The sequence below is a fragment of the Neolamprologus brichardi genome, chromosome 11 (assembly GCF_056152115.1).
Source record: "Neolamprologus brichardi isolate AB-2024 chromosome 11, ASM5615211v1, whole genome shotgun sequence".
Taxonomy (NCBI): domain Eukaryota; kingdom Metazoa; phylum Chordata; class Actinopteri; order Cichliformes; family Cichlidae; genus Neolamprologus; species Neolamprologus brichardi.
This window is the reverse complement of record NC_142114.1, coordinates 13013214-13035442: the sequence shown is the minus strand read 5'-3', so window position 1 is coordinate 13035442 and position 22229 is coordinate 13013214. Positions and strand designations below refer to the sequence as shown.

The window sequence follows — 22229 nt, the reverse complement described above, 5'->3', positions numbered from 1 at the left end:
CCCCAGAACATATCACTACAGAAAGCCGCTTCCTTCGTATTTATCGTGATATACTGAAGTTTTAAGGAATTGGAATTGCCAAACTCTTGAATTACTGCTTTTTGTCTGTCGTGCTTTATTGCTTCAAGGCTGAAGAAATGAAGGTTGTGATTGTGACCTAAGAGCTTTACCAAACTGAGAAGCACAAACCTACACTGTTACAGCAGACAAAGCCTGCAATTCAAGGAGACTTGCAGAGGAGAGTCTTTGTGCAGAGTGCTTGTGATGCATTTTGAACAGCTTTTTACATTTTAATGTGAAATGTTTGTTTGTCTTTTGGGTTTTTTTTTTAAAGAAGTGTTAATATTTACACTAATCAACCACTGACAAGTGAATCATTACAGTGCTCTTGAAACTGATGTGAGCAAGGAAAAATGGGCCAACTTGATGGCTAGATGAGTCAGAGCTCCTCCAAAACTGGGGTGCTCCCAAGATGCAGCAGTTAGGCTCACTGATGATGGATTAATGGCTGGCAGATCAGAAGAGCCTAATTGCAGAAAACCTTAATGCCATTTAAGAATACAAAATGCACTGCAGCATGGTGAATATAGGGCTGGGCAGAGATGATTCAAGTGAGTGTTACAACTGGACCCTGGAACAACAGAAGATGACACAGTCTGGTTATCCGCTTTTTCGTTGCTTAAACCTTACATACAGCTGACATTTTCACGCCTTCGAAGTATGACTCAAGTCACTCACAATTGTCTTTTGAGGTTTATAACCTGATGACATGCACACATTGCTCAAGATTTGTCTGCCATACTAAACACGCTCAAATGGAAAAAAACGTGTATTTCATAACTACGTCACTCCTTCCTGACTCTTGCTGGGTGAAACTGATTGCTGCATCAAAAACTTAGTAATTCGTAATTGCTTTGGTTGCTAGCGGATTTCCACAGTTGTAGTTGTTCATGTTTGTCCACAAACACTAACTGCTAGCCAAGCAGTAGTCTGTGCTTTGGAACCAGTGGTAGAAAGCCTTGCATGTGGGACTTTCCCACACTCACTGAAATGGCAGCACAGATGCTATCTATAATCTTATGACCCCACCCCCTCCCTAATCCCATCCCCGCCCAACCCTCCTTTTGATATACATTTTCATACGAGTTAGTTTAATCTCAATTAGATTAGATTAAATCTCACTTAGTAAATTGACCTCCGTATGACTCCTGCTCTTTTTGTGCACCACACATCATCGCTCCTGTGCTGTTTTACTCTTTCAAGATTCTCCCATGATCCTTCAAAGACCAGCAGGTCCCTGTGTCTGTGGGAACCTGGGCAGGTGTGGTAGGAACACAGACAGCTCTTGTGACAGTGTCAAGTTCCCCCTTGAACTCTGTCACCACTGTCCCAGAAAAAATTACACACATGCATGTAAGGGAGATATAGCTTCTCTATTTTGTAATTCCCTAAAAGCACCAATTTCATTTGATTTGATTTGACCCACACTGGTGGATCTGAAACCCTCAAATTTGACTCTGTGCAGCCTCAGACTTTAATAGCACCCAAAGAAAATGTTTTAAATATTTCCATCTTTGTGTGTTTGTGTGTCAAATTTCATGATAAAAGAATGACATTTAGGACATTTTTGTTGCTGTCAAATGTCAAAACTGTTCAAATTTGACCAGAAGAGTGTTTAAGGGTTAACTTGGGAATAAATGGAAGCCGAGTACATGATGAGAATTCACTGGTCATTTAAACCTTCTGTGTACTACTATGAAGGCCCACCCTTAGCCATCATAGAGGCACAGACTCAAAATAAATACATAAATAAATAAAAAAATCCAGGAAGCATGTCACGTGGTATCAGCCACTGAGAAAGCAACAAATTCTGTTTAATGCATTGGACTTGATTTTCCCACAGGTAATCCATCTGTGTCTGATCTAAAGAGCAAATAAACACCTTGAAGTACCTGTCAGGCCTTCAGGGACAGTTTGTAAAACTGGCAAGCCCTGTTATTATCTGAAAAAGGCTACTGCTATTAAGGAAGTAGCCTTGAAGAGGTTTACTGTATTCATTTGCTAAAGTCCAATGAGACAATATTTTTGTTTAAACATGGCAACATAGCAGGCTCTGTCAAATGGATACTGTATTCTGGGATTTCAGGATGTGAAAATGTAAAATAGTATAAAGTTCCTAAAACATTTCATATCAGACTCTGACACTGAAATAATAATAATGCTTATTATTGTCTTTATTTATCCCAGAAGACTTCCACACAAATAAGACATAGACCTACATTTTAAGGGAAACTGAAATGTTACCATCAGCTAAATGCAGATCACACTCATTGCTAAGTGAAGAGACTGGCTATAACGGTGCAGTAATTTAAGACTAATAACACACACGAAAAAGATTGAATAATAAAAACACCCAACTAAACTAGTTCTACCGTACTGTATATACATTACAGGTAGCAGACTTTTGGTTTCCACCTTGTCAACATTAACAATTCATTGTCTTTCTACCTGCTAATATTATTCCATTATCTAATATTCTGTTTAGTCAGTTGTAGTCTTTCATTCACATGTTGGGGCAAATTACATCCTTCTTCCCAACAACAGGAGAGCAGGGCCACAAAGCGAGTCATGATAGCTGCCAGTGAAATCATGTTCTAATTTGTTAAACCTGTGGTTGCTTTGATTTGATTTCTTGATTTGATTTCTGAATAATGAGAGCATTGACAGAGTTTGCAGAAATTACAGTTAAATTTGAGTTTGCTCCCAGCTGGCAGCACAACTAGGTAAAGCAATAAAGAGGAATTATTAAATCTTACCTTTTTTCCCCTCCCCAAACACTTACCTGAGAGTGGTAAGGAAGATGTTAAACCAAACCAATGAGGTAATTAGTCGCTTAATTTTTTTCCCCCCTCTTTTGACTTAATTGTGCTCTCATACAGCCTGCCTTTTCGAGCTCTCTTGAGAATCCTCTGAAAACAACACATCACAAATGTTCACGAGGCCAATGAGGAAAAATAGAAGCTGACATACAATATTGAGCCGTCAAGCCTTCATTTTAGCAGATTACTGTTCCTGCCTGAGCTAAAACGATACATTATGAACAGGCTTTGGCACAAAACTGCAGTCAGACAGGAACTTGAACAACTGTTCAGTAATGAGACAAACAGTTCATGATGGAGAATAGCATGTGTGACTGAGGAATCATAGTAAAACATTTAGTTTTATCTCCTGGCACACACGTCCCACTGAGGAGACAGAAATATGTGGGTTTGACAAAACTTTGGATTGTACCAGCATCATATAAGTCAATATTTCTGCTGAAATAATAATTTGCACTTGGTAGTAAGAGCAGACCACATGATGTTAATAAAAAAAAGATAACAAGTTACATTATTTACCATATTCTTTCTAACCATGATTTTTGGACTGTAGCAGAGAGTTATGTGACGCTGATGTGATGAAACGTACTTGGAGGGGAAAGAGGAAGCTGGAAGGGTGTGTGCATAACGGATTTGTATAGAGATGTGAGAAAACCCAGTAACTATTTGTGCATATTGGGTGGAACCTAAAAGATCTATTGAAACTTTGAAGAGCTTCTGTTCTCCTCACAGCTTACATGCACTACTATAAATAAAGAGTACCCTGTAATTGCACTGCAGGAAAAGCAACTCATGTAGCCAAGCTGTTGTCAGGCCAACATGCCAATATGAGTACATTAAGCTGATGAGTGATTAGTTCCGAAAGCACTTTCAGAAAGATAGACACACAAGTTATTAAACGTCTTCTTAAAATAGTGCTACTAGTATTACTCTTCATATAACTCTTTAATATAAAGCTATCTGTATGTTATTTCTTTGAGCCAGCAGCATGGCTCAGTTGATAATAATAGCACTTAATTGACAGAGCACTGTGAATGGATCAAAATGCATTACTCGATACTATGAAAGGCATCTGAAAATCGTAGCTTCGGCTGTACTTTGTGTCAGGTGCCAATTACCAAATATTAGCTTCCTTACAGGCTAAACTAAAACGGTGAAGTAAACACTGCATCTGCTGAACATTAGCATCTACACTGTCTCCACTCTGATAAAAGAGTTAAAGAAAGCTGATGTAAGAATTTAGCTAAAAGCACTGCTATGCTTTACAATGTAAGGACAGTCTCACAGAGACTTGCATTTTTGCAGAGGTTTTTTTTTTTTCTTTCTAAATTGCTTTTACAATCAGATCTCACACATTTGATCAGAATTCATTGTCAACATCATTGTTTTTTTTTGTTTTTGTTTTGTAAATGTCTGGTGTAATGCCATTTGGGTTTTGAAAAAGATCTACAAAGATTAAAACTATTGCATGGGCTGTGGAGTGAAAGCCTTCGGCGAACTGCTTTTCTCTGAACTAGAGAAGAATTTTGGAGCAGTGGCCACAGCGGCGGCTTAGCTTAACCCTGTCTTCTGCTCTCTCTATCGCTCCCTGACTGCCCACTCGCCGCGACTCTGCAAGACAAATTCCCTGCATGGTTTCTCCCTCTCTCGCTCTCTCTGATGCTGTGAGCCGAACTTCAATCCCAGAGAAAACAGGATTAGAGCCTGGCCCTAGATATGGCTTTACCTCCCGAAGACATAACTGTGCTAAATACCCCTCACTACAATCCCATTGTAGGGATTCCCACAGACTAACTGTGAGATCTGAAACTCTTTGTAGGAGACAAAGGAGGGATGGCACACTGTTCTCATCTGGATACATGTTGGAAAATGTCGATGTAGGATGGGTCAAAAGGATGATGTCTGCCCGGGTGGCACCGTCAGTCTGTGCTGCTTCTGCCCCAGCGCACAGCCGTGTCAGTCCATTTTTATGTCTCACTGACTCATGTCTACCTGCAGGCCAAAGCGATGGATGGGGGGGAGGGGAGCGTGAGTAGTGACCAGCACTTGGCTCCAAGAAGCAGGGCAAAGGTGAAAGGGGCAAGAGTGGAAGAGGAGAATAGACTATGATTTCAGGGAAGGAAGAAAACAAGCTCAAAAAGGAGATGAAGAATTTTATTAATAGAAAAAGCTTGTACAATAGCATCAGTTTGACATCCTTGATTGCATGTGGGTCTTGAGGCTCTTGTACTTTCCCCCCCTCAACCTATTCATTCCCTTTCTTCCAGCTTCCTTTAAGCTTGTTCAGCTTTTTGTAACAGTCAGTACATTAGGTCAAACCAATCTTTTGAAGAAAATTTCAAATGATCAGAATATACAAAAAAAGGTCAAAACACTTGAAAATTGAAATTTTGCATTATGCCACATCTCGGTTTTTGCCTTTTCATTCAAGGTGACTGGTGAGATACAATTCAAAGAGAATGATGATAACAGAAAAACACACAGTGGTGAATATCTGTTTTACAATACTCTATTGAATGGATACGGTTGACTCACAAGCCGTACCGTATAGAATTTGTTCGACTACTAAACTAACTCTCCTCGTAGCTCAAAGGGAAGATCAGAATCTCTCTGCGGTTGGTGAACAGCCATGAACTGCCTCGCTTTCTCAGCACCCTGCAGAGACACGTTAGATGTATGTTAGGTGACACATGTATTGTGTGTTTTACGGTTTTATCGCAAGTAAATAATGTTCAAATCAAAGACATTTTATCACAGGGTGTGTGTTTATTTACACACCCGAGGGCGGATTGGCAATCTCCATTCGTTCCTTTGTTGACTCAGTTTGTGTTCAAATACAAGTGAAGGGGGAGGACGAGAGGGAGCCGCTGTGTCCTGGTACATACCCACATCCCTCACATCTTCATACAAATGGCCGTGGAAGTCGACGGGGCGACGGGTGACATCTTGTAGAGCACATAGAACGCATGGCGAAAACACAATCGGGAAATACTGTAAATGTGCTGCATTAGAACAAGTGCTAATGGCAAAACTATTCTCTGTATGGTTAATAAGGTCAGATATAGACTCTAAATGTAGCATGATATTTAGGATGTGAGGTGTTTACTGGCCTGACTGCTCTGAGCCACGTTTGCGTCTTACCAAGTCCACGTGTTTCCTCAGGGGGGGGGCTGAGATGTGGCGTGTAGACACCGGTGGGATAATAATAATGGGAACATTCCTGCAGAATATGAGACAGAAGCGATAGCATCAGCTCATCAGCCATGACCTTCGATAACTTCCCTTTAATAGCAATTCCAGATGTTTCTCATCAATGGAGGGATGGAGGCTACCGTGAATTTTTTAAAGAAATGATTCAACCTATTTCTGTCGCCACTTTTGTCTAGAAATAACCTCGCAACACATTTTGAAGATTCCCATCATGGATTCCTGCCTGTTTAGGAAAACATGGGAAGTGAAGACAAAGGGTATGTAATCCCTGTTATCAAATGGAGAAGTCATTGGCATCCCCACACTAACAGAAACAGTTTTTTATCTTAAAAAAAAAAATGTTGCAAACAGGCTGAAAATCTGGCCCAATCACACCAAACCTTCTATTCAAAACTAGTTATCATTATATGTTAAATATGTTTACAGGCAAATCAGTGTAAGGTGTTTGCAGATCCATCCTGTTCTGACAGCAGTGTTATGTTTTCTTTTTACTACACTAAACTGTTTTCTCCAAGGTTCAAATCCCCGTTGGCCTTTTTAAAGTACAAAATGATAATTTCTCCAAGATCGATATGTATCTTGAATGCTAATTGTGATGTATCGATCTCTGTTCCATCTCTCTGCACTGCTAAAGGTTTCATTAGCTTATCTATCAATTTCCCATGTTATGGCTGAATTCTCCGCTTCCTCTCCTGCCAGTATTCCTCACCCTGTGCATAACCTCTTTCCTTCCTTCATCTGTTTACGCAACCTTTTTTGTGTCTTCGCATATTTTTCAATTGCCCTTTTCACTTTCTGCTCTTTGCCTCCTCTCTCCGGTTCCCACCTCCGCATAGCTCTCGTACACGTTGCTGTCCGCTTCTGATCCAGAGTCAACGAGCAGCGTGCGCTGGGCTGCCGCGTTGATCCTCTCTCTGCTCTCGTACTTGTTGGAGTTTCCCACAGTTGATTGACTTGACCTGCATGGTGGAATCACACTTTGTCATCTGCCAGCCCACGATTTATTTCCCCGCAACTTGTAGTAATTAGTCCCCAGTGTGAATTCAGAGTTACAAAGCATTCACCACACACAGCAGCTTGTTTCCTGCATACATTAACTTCTTAATAACAATACATTATGTGGCATGTGTATCCATTTGTTGCAGGATTGCGGTGCGGGTCTATTGACACTAATATAAACGAGATATTGAGAGACTTGTTGTTTTTGCCTGCCTGGCTGTTTTCTGGGGAGTTTTTTTGTCCACGGATGAGCGGGTGGATGAGGGCTCAGACTTACTTGAGTGGATTCGGTTGGTATTTTTATTACTTCTTATGACAGGGCCTGAACTTACCCCTCATCTTCTTTCTTCTTTCCATCCAACACACTGTCCCTGCTGCCCGCTGCTGGGGATACAAAAGAGAAGCCAAGATAATCAGAGAAATGTAAAAGACGAGAGTGAATAAATGACGAGTAGGCTGTAAAAAAAAAAAAGAAAAAGGAAAAAAAATCTATGTGAAAACCAAAAGGCAGGTGAGAAAAAAAATTCTTGAAGGAGAGACCTTGACAGTTAGAGTGAAGAAGAAATGGGAAGAGACAATAAAAGCAATAGAGGACAGACATAAAGATAGCAAATGAGATAACAGATATATATGAAACACAGGGGTGACAGCTTTGAAGGATTAATGTGGCGGGGAGGGTGGAGGCCTATGTAGTGAGGAAGAGGAGAAGAGACAGGGTCGACAAATAGAAAAAAAAGGCACATAAAGAGATGAGGCGAGAGCGAGAGGCTAAGCTGACAGTTGTATCGTGGCTCAGTGATATTGCTGTGGAGGTATGTGAGGAATCAGAACAACGCGATGACAGAGCGCCGTGGAAGAAACACTTTAACATCCACTGATGGGAATATAATTATGTTTACCTGTCTGACCTTGCCTCTTTTTCCACCTTAGTCCAAAGAAGCAACCAATCAAATTAAACACCAGCAGGCCTCCTAATACTGCTGTCAACACCACAGTCAAATAGACTGTCAGTCCACTTCCACCTAGTTTGCAAAACATTAGAAATATTATCTCTGTGCAGAGGAAGTAATATGGAAATTTGCAAAGATAAAAACTGACTGAGACAGGCCCGACCACTCACTCAATTGTCTTTATTGATTAAAAACTAGCAGAGGGGAAAAAGTATGGGTGGGTGCCATGACAACCACACTTTTACAGCAAACATTAAAAGCATTGGAGGTGCATATATTAACATGATTTAGCCAAATGAAGGTAGCTGCTGTGTAAAAGACTTACCCTGTGAGGCTGGGTCTATATCTGATGAGTCCTCATCTGACTCTGGCCTCTCTACAGACAAAATAAAATAGGACCGCAAATGCACATTTGTTAATTAGATCTCAGACTATCAGGTGCTTGTGCTGTTCAACCCTAAAGTGGGGTTACTCCAAACTGACCCTTAGTGGTGATGGTCAGTACTGCATTGTTGTCAGCATATTCGCTCTCTCCTATTGCATTAAGGGCATTGACAGAGAAGTTGTAAGTGGTGACAGGCTGCAGACCAGTAACAGTAAAGGTTGTCTCACTGGGAGGGAAGACATCCACATACAGGAAACTGACAGACTGATCCCAACAGTACCTGTCAACCAAAACAGTTAGTCAAGTACAATTCTTTGAGACTGAGAGAAAAAAACCCCACCCTTGTTCATCTGACATCGTTTCTTGGCTCTTTCACCTGATGCGGAATCTCTGTTGCAAACCACCATTGAAGCCGGGTATCCATTCAAGAGTGACAGAGTCATGGCCAACACTGACTTGGCGAAACGATGAAGGGGGATCTGGGTGATCTGAGGGTAAAAGAAAAAGCAGAAAAATGAAAAAAGAAGAAAAACAAAGAAAGAAGGAAGAAGAAGCAAGCGTGCGCTCAATTTTAGTGAGAGAGCTGAACACCGTCACTCAACAGGGGGCTGTTTGAAAAGGCTTTAGGTGCTAAGAAACTGAGATGTGTGCCATTATATAGTCGAGTGATTCCATTCGCAGGCATGAAGAGCTACTGTGGATTAGACTGGTGCCGCCTTCTTTTTAATGGAGCTGTTAAAAACAGACAAAATGATACATATGAGTTCAGAGCTGATGTTTTTTTTTAAAATTTCATTTCATTTCCATTATTTATTTATTTTTTGACAAAAGGAAAATAGAAAGAAAAATCACTTAGGGGTACTCTCACTTTCCCAATTTGTCATACAGCTGTGTTAGGAACAAAATCATTTTGTCTGATATACTGCACCCATACTGTGTATAACTGTTTACCTCAGAACAAAATGCTCACTTTATTTTTTTGCAGTTTAATTTCATGCTGTGCCCTCATGACACATCACTCCAGGTATATTAGTCTGGAATGTTTAATCAAGAAAACTGGGAACAACCAATGACGGTAAATAGACCAGAAGAGAGATGATCATTGTGGTTAAAATTTGTCGGAAAGCTTTAAAAGCTTGTTTATTTTTTCCAACAGTTTATTCTTTGTCAAAGTTTAGCAAAAAGGCTTAAAAAACCCTCATATTTCCCGACAGCAGCAGTTTTGCATCACTCCTCACTTGCTCTTGCTTGCCCTTTGTTGTATAAGCGATGAGTAAACATGGAATTTAGTTTTAGCTGGTCTCTCTCAGCATAAACTAGCTGATTTGTCCATTTTATCCAAAAAACGTTCTGTAGTGAAGGATGAAGCCTCTTGATTATTATCAGTATTGTGAACAAAGGTCAGTGTAAGCAATCCAGGTCTTCAGTCTGACACAGGGCATAACTTCAGTCAGGGTAGTAAAGCAAAAGTGGATTATTTGGCATTTGGAGCGTAGAAAAAAGAAAAAAAAGGAGGTTGGTTTTTTGGGGGGCAGAGGGAGAGATAGTGGAGGGGAAAAGGAGGAGAGATAGTAGCGTAGCAACATAAGAAGGATGCTCTGCTCGTCTATGGCTCCGGGCTTCAGCCCAGTTTGCAAAGTAAATAATTCCCGCTATCAGCTTTGCTCATAAGATTCCAGGGCAGAGAGGTCAGCCTTATTTGGATCTCGTCTCCTTCAAATCCAAAAAGCACCATGCTACAAGAGGGAAAAAAGCTCTCCTCCTCTCAGGCTCTACAATGATAAGGAAGCATATAAAATGTATTATCACTGCGTCAGATAAATTATGAATATTCACAGCTGTAAAAAAAAAAAAAAGAATCTTTGACTGGGGAAAAAACAATATTGGATTGTATTTTATGGTTTTTATAGTAAACATTAAATGTGTCCAACTGTGGCTGTAGGCTTTTGCTCAAAGCTGGACTGTGTTGATAATAGTGGTAGTGCACAGATACACTGGTAGCTTGAAGGTAGAAACCTCTAAGCATGCTGGCAGACTCAAGCATATCACTGCAGCATTATCTGAGGAAGAAGTAAAGTAGTGCTATGGGCTAAATGATAAGGTAGAGATAAAGCAGTGGAATAAGTTTACTTAAAGTGCTGCTTCTCAGGAGCAACAACTCTCTTCACTTTACAGAAGTCTAGATGTCTAGTGCCTCCCCCAGACTATTGTAATTTTGCTGAAAACGGCTGATAGACTTTGGACAAGACGGCACTCAGACTCAGTCATTGTGAAACACTGCCAAATTAGAAATAAAGGAAAAAAATAGCCCTCCACTACCAAGTATATGATATGAATAATCCCTACATGTTGAGCCATAACCACTGACTTTGATCATTTACCATCAGCTGCTCTAAGTCAGAGCTGAAGGGACCACAATCACCAAGAACACCATTGGTAACACACTTATTATGCTTATTACAAACCAAAGAACAGCATCCCTACAGTCAACCACAGAGGCTGAAACCTTTGCTTTAGTGCTGTTTTTCCCCTAAGGATCCAGGATGACTTCATCGCATTGAGGTTCCTGTGGACTGAAGATGGAAAGAAAATCTGTGGAGGGAACTGAAACTTTGAGTTGCCAAGCAGCAGCCAAGAAACCTAAAGGACTTAGAGATTTTCTGTAAAGAAGACCAGCCCCAAATCCCTCCTGAGGTGTGTTCAAACCTGGTGATCAACTACAAGAAACATATCATTGCAGTGCTTGGCAGTAAGGGTTTCTCCACCAAGTACCTAGCCATGTTTTGCTTGGGGATCAAATACGTATCTCAGTGGCATACAAATCAATTTCTAACTTTTTATGTAATATATGTTTTTTTTTCTGGATTTCTCTCCATTAAAATCAAACTACAATAAAAATTACATACTGTTAATTTCTTTGGAAGATTCAGTCTTATGACTCTCTACAGAGATAGGCTTACACACACACATGAAACAAAAATAGCGATTCAGTACTTGTGCTGATGAGCTGGATGTCTAGCTTGTCTTCCCCAAGTGAGTTGCGTGCAGTGCAGCTAAAGACAGCGTAGTCCAAAACTGCGCTCACGTTTACCACTCGAACTGTGCTGGTGTGAAAGGAGCCTTCCCTCACTATCATCTCCTCATACCTGTAGCATGAACATACGCACACAAACACAACCAGAGAAACACAATAGAGAAAGACAAATCCTTAGCATACGGAAGCACATTTTGCATTTTAATGTTACTCAACTTGACACAAAAAAGTGTTGAACAGGTAAAAAACATCAAAAGCACTAAATCTGGATTTAGCAATGACATATGAAGAAATTGCAAAATAGTGTAGCATATAATATTCGACTTGAAGTTATTCTTATTATACAAATTTAGCACAAGCATAAACAATTAACATATTCAATTCTCCAACCTGGGATTTTCAAAATCCATGAGTACACCACTTTTTTCCCAAAAGAAGTCGACACGAGGAACGCCCTCTGCCTGGCACACAATTTCAGCTGTGCTAGTGCCATCCCCTCTGCTTGCTACCTTTCTCCATTGGGGACCTTTACGAAGCTCTGGTTTAACTATATATGACAAGATGGGCATAGAAGATTATTCTTGCAGATACCACACAGTGAGGAAATGGAAATGTTTTATCGCCTTCTCACAGTGAAAACCGAATACAAAACTCACATTGCACAACCAACCGTATATGTGCACTGGCAGGGGGTTCTATGCCATTATTGGCTAGGCACTCGTAACTACCAGCGTGAGCCCGAGTCACATTATAGATGGTCAGAAGGCCTGATTCGTCTTCCTGGGTTTCCTCGCCCATCTCCACCACCTCCTCTCCCTGTCAAAGATAGAGTGAGGCAGGATAAGAAGACGACAGCCGCTATCCCTCAGCACACATCTGCCTCCCCTACCTGTCTAGATGGATGAGAGCTAGACAGGTAGATTGTGAGGAAGAGCTGAGCCGGAAACCATCAGGGCCTGGGGTCTGGATGGGAAGGGCACTCAATGGAACAAGCTCTGAGAACAGAGAAGAATAATGCCAAAGGCTAGAGAGCCACAGGAAAAGAGAGAAGGAGGGGCCATGCAGGTTGAAAGTGACACGCACACACGACTGCCAGGGGGTGGGTTAAGACTGGTCGGCATCGGTAGATACAGAGACCACGCCACATTGACGAATGTGCCCTTTAGTCACGCAGCAGTAATGAAAGCTATTTTTCTGGATTTGGGCTGAGCGTGGAGCAGGAAGAGGTGGGGTGGAAGGATAGTTAGAGCCAGTGAAATATGGTGCATCTGGGCATTTGCAAAGGCCAGTAAAAAAATGGCAAGAAAGGAAGCCAGATAAAAGGAAGGTCATTTAGGGGATGACTGCTTCTGTGTACGTTTTTTTTTTTTTATATATGTGGCTCTCACCAGCCATTTCCAAGAGAACATGCCAGCTATAATCGGGTTCGCATCTGCCACACATATCAGATCTGCTGTTTCCCCCAGGTTCACGAACACCGGCTCTTTCTCTGCTTTGACACTTGGAGCATCTGAGGGTAAGAAAAAAGGGATAATAATACAATGTCATTAACTTCTTTAGGTGATAACCAAGACCAAGAATTGAAAACACAAGGGTCACAGAGGAGACCAAGCAAAGTCTCAACTCCAGTACTTAACTATCAGGCTTGAGTTCATTCTATGTATGGTCATTAGTCAAAAAAATAAAACAAGAGAAAATCATCAGAAAGGAAAAAAAAAATCCAAAAATACTAATGAAGCGCACTTACTTAAAACAAGCTCTGTCAACAAGGCAGAAACAGGTAAAGGTCATACGCACACAAAAAACAATAAAAACTTATTGGAAAGCTGAGAGTGAGACAATAAAGAGCATAAAGGCAGTCTGGCTAACATATAAATAGCGAAGTGACTGGCTAAAGGGAAAAGGGGACACAAAAACAAATAAATCAAATATGGACATGAGTTAAGTAAATGGAATAACTAAATAAGTAAAACAAGAAAGAGAAAGGAAGAAACACAGTAAGAGCATCTGTTCTTCCTATAGATGTGTCTGTAACAGACATCTGGTCATATGACCTATGAAGGTGTGATAGTGATGAAACAAACCAGAGGAGTAGGGTAACCTGGTGACCCTCCAGTTTGCCATTTTTATACATATACAATATATCTTCAATCATACATATATGCGCTATATCTTCTTCCTCACTGCATCACTCCACCTCTTTCCTTTGTTCGCCTCTGCCTCACAAGCTTTTCATACATCCCATGGGTGCCGTGTACTTGCAACAATAAAGCCATTAGTGCCTACTTGTCTAAACCTATGTTCACTCTCGAGGAACAGTGATGGGAAACGCTAGCAAGACACAGACCTCTGGGTTTGTGGAATCCACCCATGTTGGTCTCCTAACCAAGAACGACACCAATAAGTGGCTTACACCGCCACACATAAAAGCTACTACAATTCTCCATACATAATGAATATCTACAACTGTCAAGCCCAGTCAGATCAAGATGGCAGAATCCATTAGGCATGTACCATGGGCTTTAGTGAATCAGGCAGACCTACATTTTCCACATTCCTATTATTAAATCATCAGTATCGGGGCAGAGGGCCTAGAGCTTGAGGCTGGGCCTGGGGCAGCAGTGGAGGTGGATGGCCTTGCATGGAGGTCTAATGAATGAGGTACGTTTGGCGGGGAGGAACTAGAAGTCAGAGTTGTTGTCAGCATGTGTGTATGCACACTGTCAAGTTCAAAAGCAGTCATACTTTTCCGATTCAAATTCAATGTACAAAACAGGCAAGAGAAATTCTTGCCTCATTCTCTATTTAAAGAAGGAAACCTATTCAATAGAGAGTTAACCATCTCAATCATTTTTTAAAAATCTCCTTTGCCATTGTAGTTGGCTTCTTGGGGCACTTTCATTAACTTCTATAAAATGTTTGCTCCCTTTCAAAAGGTATAGAAGCAACAGAACAACATCAGAAAGTGCGTACAAATCTAAAGATTCACACGAGCTCGTCCATTTCCTGTGTGCAGGGTCTTACGCTGAACGTCCAGCGTGATGGAGATTTCGTTTGCGCCTTCATCGTTTTCACACTTGACGGTGTAAACTCCGGCATCGTTCCTTGACACATTCCTGATCTCCAGTGAGTGGTCATCTAACCAGTGATAGCGGTAATCTTCCTCTACCAAAACACACACAGACACACGCACACACAGACGTAAAAAGCAATGGTAAATTAAGTATTCATTACATGCTCATCAACTGAATGTCCTCTGGCCACTGGTCTCTAAGTGACGTCTAATTCTGCATTATTGATTGGCCTGGCCGGATTCTCACATCAAGCCAACAATAGACTGTGAGAGAGAGACACCTTCTTTTCCACAGCGCTTAAAATGTAATACGTGGATTTCTGCATTTAAAATACAGTCATTTTATAGTGCTGTTGTATAATGGAGCTAACAGAAAAAGAGAGTGGGTGCAGCAGGGCCCTGGTGACACTGGCCAGGAGGAGAAGCCAGGTTTAGAACTGTTGTGTTGTATTCAGGGAGACAGCAATCCTCATTTAGACTGCATACATTAGAGCAGTAATGAGAATCACATTTGGCAGGGTCCCATGCTGGCTAACCTGCCATGTTTTATTCAGACCCTGAATGGCAGAGCTGAGTGCTTACTTGCTGGCTCAGCTCAACTAGGACCTGGTTTATAGAGCCATCACACAACCCCAGATCACCTTTGACCAGCTTCTCCCTGCGGTGCAGCCAAATGCAGGAGACCTCCTCTGGGTTAGCTGAGACCAGCAGTGGGACGACTGCCATGTCATCCTCAAGCACCTGCACCTCTGTTGGCTGGTCTGGGCTGAATTCTGGTGGGTCTGACAGACAAGCAGCACAAAAAAATAAAATAAAATAAAATACAGCTACAGTGAATTGGATTCATGCTAAGCAAATAGATCAGTGGCAAGGATATAAAGTCAGTGCCACAGAACCACCAAGAGTGAGCACAAAGACACACAAAACATGTTGGACGTGAAAGCACGAAGAGACACTAATGAGAGTCAAACAAGTAGAAAGTCGACATCCCACCAATAATTCCAAGTCTTACTAACTTCACACACTTAGAGGACGGGGGAGTAAGGCAGCACAGGAGGAAGAGGGACAGGCATTAAAACAACGAGTGACAGTACTGTTGTCCAACGGCAGCTCTGCACAAACACACAGTGACATTCCTTCATGCTCATACACAGCACCAAGCTTTGAAACAGTGGCTGGCTGCTGCCTGTGAAATGGCATCAAAGACAAACATGGCCATGCAGCAAAGCAAATGCACAATTAGGACACCCTGCCACAGAGCTCAACAGACCCACAACTCACAACAAAGGTTTCCGGTAAACAAAAAAAAATTATATTGAACACACATTCTGCAAAGTCACATCAGCAAACCACTTTTTGACCCACGTCATTAATGATCATCATTGTGCATCATTTAAGAATGATGCAACCCAAATCTCTCAGTCAATGACAGGAAAGAATAAGAAAAAATGAGAGAGAGACGTGAGCAAACAATTCACCTTCTACTTACAAAGCACATTGAGCTTATAGTACGTGTTGGTCCCCTCTGCCAAAACATGGCTGTAGGCCTGGCAGATGACCTTCTGGTTGTGATGCTGTGAAGTCAGATTCAGAGACAGAGAACTGTGCACTGAAATGCCACCAAACTCAGCATCCCTGGGTTCCTCCTCGACTCCCTGCAACCTACGACACAATTGCCAACCAGTAAATCCAATTAATAAAGGACTTCAAGTGCACCAAACAGTTATCGTTTCTCCTCATTTAATAGGATAAACATCAATCATTCAGACTCATTCTGACAGTGAATTGGGGATGTGATTTTACATAAGAGCTTTTTCTGTTATGTCCCCTTTAGCCTACTGACTAGGCAAACCTTAATGGGCCCAAGATCCAGGAGATGTTTGCCATCGGACTGCTGCTTCCAGCCTGACACTCCAGGATTAGCGCCTCACCCTGACGAAGTACCTCTTGTTGGGCTGTGATCTTCATACTTACTGGTGTAACTGGAGAACCACAGAGTAAACACGAAAATTCAATTTTGACTCATTGATTATTTCAAGATGAAGGATATAAAATGCAGCAAATCAAATCTGCTGTGAAATTCATTTATCTGATATAATGCTTTTCTCTCAGCTAAGTTAGACTGGGAGAAAGTTCAAGTCTTAAAGCTCCAGTCTTACTCACAGTGAACCCTGAGCTTGGTGTATGCAGAGATGGTTTTCTTTGCTTTATTCGTGGCATCACAGCGGTAGCTGGCCATGTTGTCACTTGCTGTCAGGACCACGACCAGTTCTCGAGCTACACCCATATCAAACGAGGTCTGCTGCAGTGCACCAGTCACTGCCGTTCCATTCTAAATCACAAAGAAAGATTGTAGATCTCTGTGTTTAGGCTCGACAAACACCACCTGACTGGTGTCATGCCTGACACCAGTCAGGCATGCTCTTACGGCAGTGCATTCTCACCTTGAACCAAGCCAAAGTTGCTTTCGGATTTCCCCCAGTGGCGAAACAGACCATATGGATCGTGCTTCCAGAACGTAAGGGGACATCTTGAGGTGGAGCATTGATCCAGACTTTTTGAGGGGGGTCTGTTGATTGTAATTTTTTATGATCAGTTCCTTTGTTTTTTAAAAAAAAATATGTTAAGTAGACCTGTTTTTCATATTGTATTAAGGGACTGGTCTCTTTAAAAGAGCTGAAATTGATATCAATTATACAAATATCAGTTCAAAGATTTCTGCAAAAGACTTTTCCTGGAACTGTGGGTGGGACAGGGTGGCAGTAAACCTCCTGAAATATCATCGGCCCCCACTGGTGCTTTTCTCCAAACTCCAAATCTAATCAATTGGCAGAAATTGGCTGTTTGTTTTCCCCCTCCTGGGAAAAACAAACAGTTGTCCTCAAATCATTGCAAACACAATAATATAACATTAAATTATACAAGAAAATGCAATGAAAAGACTTATGCTAATTATAGACACTCAAAAGATTGTGTCCCTCCTTCATTTCCCTCACTGTGGATTGGTCCACTGCCCATCCCTGAAAACCCCAGACACATTAGGCTTCCATATTAGGCTTCCATATTAGTGTCTGCAGAGCAATCTCTTTAAGTGTGTCAGTGGTGGCTGGCCTCCAGTAAGTAGGTACTTTGCAATGGTTAATTTAATACCAAGGATGTGTTGGCTGTTTTTTCAACTGAAAATAAAAAAAAGACACATTTAATGTATAACTGTAACTACTCTACTTTTTCTTGGGTTTATTACCTTGTGCAGACTGTATATAAAAGCTCCACGCTGTCACCCATTGTTCATGGAAGTCCTGTTTTAAAACCTTAGTTTGAGAATTTTGTCTCAAACTAGACATCACAAAGGAGAAACTGGGGACACGGCATGGTTGCAGCGTGTCAATCACAATGTAGCCTCACTCAAAAGCATATACTGTCTTATCCTATATTTTACTTATCTTATAAACAAAATGTCAATAAGACTTGGAATGAGAAATTGAGACCATAAATTTATCATAATAATGTTTTTACTGATATAATAGGTGAGCATCAGGATGTTCCTATAAGTTTATTTAACATCTGACTTCTTTTTGCAATTAAACCTGTAAACGATGCCAGTTTTTTCTATCTATAGGATCCATTGGCATATTGTTACCAATAATATACCAATAAGGTATGGCTTTGGAAGCTTACTTGCAATTTAAATATCTCTTTAAATATTTTGCTGTTTAGTTTGTTACATATGCTTGATGAGTATTTATGAAACTTCATTAAGTCAAGATGTGGATTTTCATATTAACCTCTAATATATCTTTATATGTTTATGATTAACTTACCCAGTGTAATTAGACCCTAATCACATTCTTGTTTTCTTGCTGCATGTAAAATGGGTGGTATGATTTATCTTATAATGAATTTTGTTGACTTGTATTATTTGGAAATGAAGGAATACTTAATTTATTTTTTTCAAAAATTAATTAACAACTACATATAAAATATTAAGAAGTAAATATGTTTTTTTCAGGCTTGATAGCATTTTGGTCTTTGACACATCAATAGAAAAACATAGGGACAACAATAGGGATCCGCTTCTTTGAAAAAAAAAAAGACTCATCATATATTTGATTTTGGTTCTGTTAATGAGAGCTTCTTTCTCACATTTGTTAATAACCTGCATCTGGATCTGTGGGTCAGCTAAAGCACCACAGACAAGAAAAAAACCCTTCTGATCATATTTTCAGTGCAACAAAACATCAAGTAAGCGGAGAGACACCACACCTAGTACTCCGATTACCACTGGGACCACCGTCACCTTCAACCTCCACATCTTCTCGAGCTCTTCTTTAAGCCCTTGGTATTTTTCAAGCTTCTCGTGTTCCTTCTTCCTGATGTTGCTGTCATTCAGAACCACTACATCGATCACTACGGCCGTGGTGGTTTGTCTACCACCACCATGTCCGGTTGGTTAGCCACCACCATTTTGTCCATCTGTATCTGGAAATCCCACAGGATCTTAGCTCGGTCATTCTCCATCACCCTTGGGGGCATCTCCCATTTTGACCCAGGGACTTCCAGGTTATACTCGGCACAGATGTTCCTGTACACTATGCCGGCCACTTGGTTATGGTGTTCCATGTATGCCTTGCCTGCTAGCATCTTACACCCTGCTGTTATGTGCTGGATTGTCTCTGGAGCATCTTTACACAGCCTGCACCTGGGGTCCTGCCTGGTGTGATAGACCCCAGCCTCTATGGATCTTGTGCTCAGTGCTTGTTCCTATGCTGCCATGATTAGTGCTTCTGTGCTGTCTTTCAGTCCAGCTTTGTCCAGCCACTTGTAGGATTTCTGGATATCAGCCACCTCCTCTACCTGCCGGTGGTACATACCGTGCAGGGGCCTGTCCTTCCATGATGGTTCCTCGCCTTCCTCTACTTTCTTGGGTTTCTGCTGCCTGAGGTATTCATTGAGCACGCTGTCAGTTGGGGCCATCTTTGTGATGTATTTGTGGATGTTCCTTGTCTCATCCTGGACTGTGGCCTCACAGCCTCACCCCTGGATTTGGGGTGAAACCCTCCATGCATGGTAAGGAGCTTTCTTGTCTTGATGTCAGTGGCTTCTATCTCCTCCTTTGGCCTATTCCCCCAGCAGGGTACCTGATCACGGGCAGGGCGTAGGTGTTGATAGCCCGGATCTTGTTCTTACCGTTCAGCTGACTCCTCAGGACTTGCCTGACCCTCTGCAGGTACTTGGTGGTTGCAGCTTTCCTAGCAGCCTCTTCATGGTTCCCATTCACCTGCGGGATCCCTAGGTACTTGTAGCTGTCCTCTATGTCTGCAATGTTGCCTTCTGGTAGTTTGATCCCCTCCGTTCTGACTACCTTCCCTCTCTTTGTTACCATCCAACTACACTTCTCCAGCCCGAACGACATTCCGATGTCATTGCTGTATATCCTAGTGGTGTGGATCAGTGAATCAATGTCTCGTTCACTCTTGGCATACAGCTTGATGTCATCCGTGTACAGGAGGTTGCTGACAACTGCTCCATTCCGTAGTCGTTATCCGTAGCCAATCTTGTCAGTGATCTCACTGAGGGGGTTAAGGCCTATGCAGAACAGCAGTGGGGACAGGGCATCTCCTTGGTAGATCCCGCACTTGATGGTGACTTGTACTATGGGCTTGAGGTTGGCCTCCAGTGTTGTCCGCCACATCCCCATTGAGTTCCTGATGAAGGCTCTCATGGTCCTGTTGATCTTATATAGTTCTAGGCATTCCAGGATCCAGGTGTGGGGCATTGAGTCATAGGCCTTCTTGTAATCAATCCAGGCAGTGCACAGGTTGGTCAGTCTGGTCCTGCAGTCTCGGCTGACTGCTTGGTCTGCCAGTAGCAGGTGTTTTGCGCCTCTGGTATTCTTGCCCATCCCTTTCTGTGCCCCGCTTATGTATTGACCCATGTGCCTGTTCATCTTATGATGCCTGACAGGCGCTTCCACATGGTGCTGAGGCAGGTTATTGGTCGGTAGTTGGAGGGGACCAGTCCCTTCTGGGGGTCCTTGAGGATCAGGACTGTCCGGCCTTCGATTAGCCATTCCAGGTGTCTCTCGTCAACTAGCAGCTGGTTCATTTGTGCTGCCAGGCGCTCGTGGAGTGCAGTCAGCTTCTTCAGCCAGTAGGCGTGAACCATGTCAGGGCTTGGTGCTGTCCAACTCTTCATACTGGAGACCCTTTCTTGGATATCTGCCACTGTGATGGTTACTGGAGGTCGCTGTGGTCTGCCCTCAGATCCACTAGCCACTGAGCATTGCCGTTATGGGTTGCCGTTATGGGTTACGTCCTTCTCCCATATGCTCTTCCAGTATTGTTCTGCCTCCAGCCTTGGTGGTGCTGTTCTCATATTGTTCCCCTGCCACTGAAAGTACACCTTGGCTGGTTCTGTGGAGAACAGCTGGTTTATTCTCTTGCCTTCTATCTCTCTGGTGTACCTCCTCAAGCGGCTGGCCAAGGCTGTGAGTCGTTGCTTGGCAGTTTCCAAGGCCTCAGGTATGGACAGCTTCCTGTACTTCTTAGGCACCTTCCTCATCGCGCCTTTCTGCAACTCCAATAGTTGGCTAACCTCCCTCTGTGCTACCTTGATCTTAGCCTCTAGCCTCCTTCTCCATGGAGGGTACTGCCCCTTGTGGCTGTTCAACTTGTAGCCATCTCACTGATCACTGCTGCCGTATTGTAGATCAGCTTGTTATCGTCTGTAGTGCTGCATTAACATCATCTAGCAGACCTTCTGAGGTCTTGGCCTGTCATGGCCTTCTTGGCCTGTCGATACCTGTCAGCTGCCTCCGGAGTCCCACAGGCTAACCAAGCCCGATAGGACTCCTTCCTCAGCCTGGTGGCTCCCTTCACCTCTGGTGTCCACCATTTGGTTCGGGGATTACCACCACGGCAGGCACCAACCACCTTTGGGCTGCAATTGAGATGCTGAACATGGTCCATTCGGACTCAACGTCCCCAGTCTCCCTCGGAATGCTGTTGAAGCTCTGCCGGAGGTGTGCGTTGAAGATTTCGCAAACTGGGGCCTCTGCTAGATGTTCCCAGCACACCCTCACTACACGTTTAGGTGCACAATGCTATTGTGAAAATTGTTTTGTTTACTGGACTGTACAGTTTCATTAACCCTTCAGAACAATGCTGGAATCAAAATTTTATTCTCCATGAAGTTTTCTTGTGGCAATTATGTACACTAATATCAAAGGAATTCAAGGAACCACGCTTACTTAGAAAACTTAAAGTCACTTACAGTAGACACTGAGTTCATCGCTCTGGGTTTTGGAGAAATGTGTTCCCTTGTTAAAAGCCTCACAGGTGAGCTTCAGCCCGTGCTCCTCCCTGGAGACCCGGTGGGTCATGTTGGACATGGTTGTCATCCCACCGTTGTCTCCCTGCAGACACAAAGAACACACGACAGTTTTGGGGGACAGACAGTCTTGGTCTGGCATCCTTACTTAGTTGTATATGTGTGTGTGTGTGTGTGTGTGTGTGGGGCGGGGGGTCTGTGAGAAAAACAACCCTCGCTGGTTTGTCTTGGCGAATACAGATGGCAAATTAGCCACTGTAATAACTGATGTTGTGCATGGTCTGTGATAAATAAGTATATTCATCTGACTCTCCGGCTTTGCACACTGTTATAAATTGAGGCAAGTGTCATTTTGCACCTGCCTGATAGT

The 22229-nt window shown here is 42.4% G+C and overlaps 1 protein-coding gene across 1 annotated transcript in view; it reads right to left on the bottom strand.

Moving 5' to 3' along the window:
* Nucleotides 1-5028: 5028 nt before the first annotated feature.
* Nucleotides 5029-22229, bottom strand: part of nphs1 (NPHS1 adhesion molecule, nephrin) — a 35415-nt gene continuing 18214 nt past the window's right edge. The window contains exons 9-28 of the mRNA XM_006801450.3: nucleotides 21803-21944; nucleotides 16975-17099; nucleotides 16694-16862; nucleotides 16383-16512; nucleotides 16020-16192; nucleotides 15172-15312; nucleotides 14482-14622; nucleotides 12846-12967; nucleotides 12114-12273; nucleotides 11848-12004; nucleotides 11418-11569; nucleotides 8800-8911; nucleotides 8522-8703; nucleotides 8364-8414; nucleotides 7988-8110; nucleotides 7421-7472; nucleotides 6916-7048; nucleotides 6021-6099; nucleotides 5658-5824; nucleotides 5029-5534 (exon numbers count right to left, since the gene is read on the bottom strand). Of these exons, the coding sequence (XP_006801513.3) occupies nucleotides 5445-5534; nucleotides 5658-5824; nucleotides 6021-6099; nucleotides 6916-7048; nucleotides 7421-7472; nucleotides 7988-8110; nucleotides 8364-8414; nucleotides 8522-8703; nucleotides 8800-8911; nucleotides 11418-11569; nucleotides 11848-12004; nucleotides 12114-12273; nucleotides 12846-12967; nucleotides 14482-14622; nucleotides 15172-15312; nucleotides 16020-16192; nucleotides 16383-16512; nucleotides 16694-16862; nucleotides 16975-17099; nucleotides 21803-21944 (2601 nt within the window). The 3' untranslated portion in view covers nucleotides 5029-5444. The remainder of the gene's footprint in view (nucleotides 5535-5657; nucleotides 5825-6020; nucleotides 6100-6915; nucleotides 7049-7420; nucleotides 7473-7987; nucleotides 8111-8363; nucleotides 8415-8521; nucleotides 8704-8799; nucleotides 8912-11417; nucleotides 11570-11847; nucleotides 12005-12113; nucleotides 12274-12845; nucleotides 12968-14481; nucleotides 14623-15171; nucleotides 15313-16019; nucleotides 16193-16382; nucleotides 16513-16693; nucleotides 16863-16974; nucleotides 17100-21802; nucleotides 21945-22229) is intronic.